The following is a 4,392-nucleotide window of genomic DNA, read 5'->3' on the forward strand; positions in this document are numbered from 1 at the left end:
GATGGGGATGGGGACAGGAATGGGGACAATGACAAGGACAGGGATCCCTCCCCTTCCCCCAAACCCATCACTGGGTGACAGGGACACGAATGGGGGCAATGACAGGGACAGGGATCCCTCCCCTTCCCCCAAACCCATTGGTGGATGACAGGGACGGGGACAGTGACAGGAATGGGGACAAGGACAGGGGCAGGGATCTCTCCCCTTCCCCCAAACCCATGGGTGGGTGACAGGGATGGGGACGGCGGTGGGTGGGGGTCCTGGGGTGAGGTGGGCTCGCGGTGCCCTCCAGAGTGCTCTGCCCATGGTGTCCCCAGGACGAAGCCGAGTTCAAGGACAAGCTGAGCCCGGTGGCCCTGAGCGTGGCCCTGGCACTGCCCCGGGAGGCCCCGGGGCTGGTGCTCTATGGGAACACCCTGGTGCAGGCACAGGTAGGGGGGATGCAGCTGTGGGGGGACATGGCTGTGGTGACATGGGGTGGGCCAGGCACACGTGGGTATCCCCAGCCTGGGTGTGCTCAGCCCCGGAGTCTCTAGCCTGTCCCAGTGTCCCCAGCCTCTCCCTGGGACCATGACCCTCCCCCTCACTGTCCCCAGTTCCTGTTGGGATGTGCCTCCTACCCCTCGCATTGTCCCCTGTCCCCCCTGGAATGTGCCACCCCACTGTGCCCTGCCACTGTCCCTCCTGCCCAGCCCTCTGTGCTCACCCTGCTGTCCCCAGTCCCTCCTGAGATGTCACCTCTGTACCCCATTCCCCCAGTCATATCCCCGAGGATATGACCCCATTCCCCCCAGTCATATCCCCGAGGATGTCCCCTCTGTTCCCTTTGCCATCCCCAAACTCTCCCTAGCATGTCCCCCTGCTGTCCCTGCTCCATCCTTGGGGTGTCCCACAGTATCCTCCCCAATCCTGAATCAGTCCCCTGGATGTCCCCTCTGCTCTTACTCCCCAGGGGAATCACCTTTCTCCCCTCCACCATCCTCAATCACTCCTGGGAATGACCCCTCTCTACCCTGCACTGTCCCAGATCTTCCCCCCTGGGATGTCCCCTCTGCCTCCTCCACCAGCCCAATCCCTCCCCAGGAACTCCCCCCTCATATCCCCTGCTGTCCCCAATGACTCCCCCTCCCACACTGCACCTTGGATGGGGGCCCCCCTGTCCCCTCCCTGTCCCCCTCCCAGACCCACATCATCCTGGAGGACTGTGGCGAGGACAATCTCTGCATCCCCGACCTCCACCTGGCTGCTGACACGTGAGCACCTGGGACAGGGGGGCGAGGGGGGTAGCCGGTGTCCCCGTGGGGTGCTGAGCCCTGTCCCTGTGTCCCGTGTCCCCCAGCCCCAGCCAGCGCCTGCTGATCGGGGCGGAGGCCGCGCTGCGCCTGCGTGCCCACGCCTCCAACGCGGGCGAAGGCGCCTTCGAGGCCGAGCTGAGGGTGCAGCTGCCCCCTGGCACCCACTACCAGGCAGCCCGGAGCACCATCCCGGTGGGTGCCCACGGGGGGGGACAGTGGTGCCCGGGGTGGGGGGCTCACTGAGCCCATGGTGGTGTGAGAGGTGGAGGGTTCACACCACACCCTTGACGGCTGTCACCCTCCACAGGGGTGCCCAGTGGTGAAGGGTGTTGGGGATGTCCAGGGTGGGGATCTCAAACCATGTCCTTGGTGGCCAACACTCTCCATGGGTGACCGGAGGGTTTTGGGTGGGGTGCAGGGTGGGGAGATCATGCCCTGCCCTTGATGGGTGTCACACTCTATGGGGGTGCCCAGTGGTGATGGGTGCTGGGGGGTGTGCAGGGTGAGGGGCTCACGCCGTGTCCTTGATGGTGTCGGGGAGGGGGTCTCACACCTTGCCCTTAGTGGCCATCACCTTCCACGGGGGTGCCAAGTGGTGATGGGTGTCAGGGGGTGCCCGGCATGGAGGGGTGACCCAGATCTGGGGGCTCACACTGTCCTTGTTTGTCATAATCCTCCATGTGGGTGCCCAGTGTTCATGGGTGCCCAGGGATCTGGGGATAGGGGGCTCATGTCCTGCACTTCGTGGCCATCACCCTCCACTGGGGTGCCCAGAGGGGGGGGTGTCAGAGAGGACCCAGAGTGGGGGGCTCACACCTTGCCCTTGGCAGTGTCTGGGGTGGGGGGCTCATGTTCTGCCCTTGGTGGCCGCCACCCTCCATGGCATTGCCCAGTGGTGAGGGGTGTCCAGGGTGGGGGTCTCACGCCCTGCCCTCGGCCCATGCAGGTCCCTGGGGTGGAGGGTGCACAGAGGGGTCCATGACGTGTCCCCTCCCTGTGTCCCCCACCCACAGGGGCAGGAGAAGCTGAGCTGCAACCCCAAGAAGGAGAACGGGACCCACGTGGTGCTCTGCGAGCTGGGCAACCCCATGAAAGCGGGGGCCCAGGTAAGGGGGTGGGAGGTCTCTCTGCTGTGCCCATCGCCCACCCTGGCATTGGGGTCGTCACCCACCTCCCTCCTACCCCCCAGATCACCGTGGACATGGAGCTGAGCGTGTCCGGGCTGGAGGACATGGGGGATGCCATCACCTTCCAGCTCCAGCTGCGGAGGTGACACTGCCGTCCCCCTGTCCCCTCCCGCTGTCGGGACACTGGCACTCGGGATCGGTGTCCTCAGCGTGTCCCCAAACTCGCTGTCTGTCCCTCCCCCCGCAGCAAGAACAGCCCCAGCTCCACGAACGCGTCGGTGACAGTGACAGTGCCCGTGGAGGCTCAGGCAGAGATGGAGCTGCGAGGGTGAGGGTCTGGGGGGCACAGGGACACGCGGGGGGAGACACAAAGGGGGACACTGACGCCCCTCTCCCGCCAGCAACTCCCTGCCAGACACGACGGTGCTGCCCACGAGCTGGCAGGGGGTGGAGGGCAGCCGGCGGCTCGAGGACCACGGCATCAAGGTGGAGCACGTTTATGAGGTAGGGCACTGCCCCCTCCGGCTGCCCGGGGGGCTGTCCCCTCTGTCCCCTCCCTGGTGTCACCCCCCTGTCCTCCCGCAGCTCCACAACAAGGGTCCCAGCACCGTCAGCGGGGTCTCCCTGCGCCTCGCTGTCCCCCACCAGCTGGGCGGCCACGTCCTTCTCTACCTGCTGGAGCTGGGCACCGAGGGGGGCATGAACTGCACCCACCACCCCGACCTCAACCCCGCCCAGGTAGGGGCTGAGGGGCCAGTGCCCACCCGCGGGCGCTGGTGGGTGTTAAGGGGGTGGGTGTGACCCCTTTGTCTCCTTCCAGCTGGAGATCGCCCGTCCCACGGGAGCAGCGCCCGGGAACGGCACCCGCCAGCGGGAGCGCCGGGAGGCGGAGGAGCCCCCGGGGCTGGGGCTGGGGGAGCCTGTCCCCGTGGTGAGAGGGGGACCCCGGGGAACTGTACCCCGTGATGGGTGGGCCTGAGGGGTGCCAGGGTGGGGGACCCTGTCTGTGCTGAGTGGGTGACCTTGGGGACCTGCACCCATTATGGGGAGGGGGCTGGAGGTGCCTCCAGGGTGGGGGACCCCATCCCTGCCGTGAGGGGGTGCACCCAGGGACCTGCACCCCATTACGGATGTGGAGCTGGGTGGAGGACCCCGCCCCATGATGACCCCGGGGACCCGCAGCCCACAATGGGTGCAGGGCTGGGGGTGTCCCCCGGGGTGGGGGTCCCCAACACCTGCCGTGTCCCTCAGGACTGTGACAATGCCACGTGCGTGGACATCACCTGCCACGTGCCCAGCCTGGGCAAGGACCAGCGGGCACTGGTCAGTGTCCACGCCCTGCTCTGGATGGACACCCTGCAGCAGGTACTGTCCCCTCCTGGGGACAGCGAGGGCACAGGGTGGCACCGTCATGTCCCCTCCTGCAGAGAGCAGCACTGGGGATGACATGAGAGGCGTCATGGGTATCCCACTGGCTGCCAGCACCCCTGATGCCGTGTCCCCAATGTGTCCCCGTGTGTCCCCACCTCTGTCCCCACGTGTGTCCCCAGCGGGAGCACCTCCTGTCGCAGTTCCTCATCCAGTCCCAGGCGTGGTTCAGCACCTCGGCCATGCCCTACCGGGTCCAGCCCCGCTTCCTGCCCGCCGGCAACGCCACGGTAGAGCTGTTGGGGACACTGGGAAATGGGGACGGGTTGTGGTGGCAGCAGTGTCACCCAGCCGTCCCTCCGCAGGCTGTCACACGGGTGGTTCGTGCCAGCCCCGGGGGCAAGGGGGCCGTGCCGGTGTGGGGGGTGGTGCTGGGGGTCCTGGCCGGGCTCCTGCTCCTCACCCTCCTCAGCCTCTTCATGTGGAAGGTGAGTGGGTGTAGGGGGACACTGGGAACACCGGGGACACCCATCATGGTGGTGGGGCCTCACTGGCACTGGAGGGACCATGAAATGGGGGTACAGACCTGTGGGTGGGGGCTG

The 4,392-nt window shown here is 66.9% G+C and overlaps 1 protein-coding gene across 1 annotated transcript in view; it reads left to right on the forward strand.

The window, feature by feature from the left end:
• The first annotated feature begins 235 nt into the window (after positions 1-235).
• The window catches only part of ITGA2B (integrin subunit alpha 2b), a 13,687-nt gene continuing 9,530 nt past the window's right edge, over positions 236-4,392 (forward strand). The window contains 12 exon segments of the mRNA XM_029964482.1: positions 236-265; positions 318-431; positions 1,183-1,253; positions 1,340-1,487; positions 2,309-2,427; positions 2,565-2,750; positions 2,824-2,926; positions 3,008-3,160; positions 3,243-3,353; positions 3,674-3,787; positions 3,973-4,080; positions 4,156-4,278. Of these exon segments, the coding sequence (XP_029820342.1) occupies positions 236-265; positions 318-431; positions 1,183-1,253; positions 1,340-1,487; positions 2,309-2,427; positions 2,565-2,750; positions 2,824-2,926; positions 3,008-3,160; positions 3,243-3,353; positions 3,674-3,787; positions 3,973-4,080; positions 4,156-4,278 (1,380 nt within the window).

The sequence above is a fragment of the Manacus vitellinus genome, unplaced genomic scaffold (assembly GCF_001715985.3).
Source record: "Manacus vitellinus isolate BGI_N305 unplaced genomic scaffold, ASM171598v3 scaffold_72_pilon, whole genome shotgun sequence".
Classification (NCBI taxonomy): domain Eukaryota; kingdom Metazoa; phylum Chordata; class Aves; order Passeriformes; family Pipridae; genus Manacus; species Manacus vitellinus.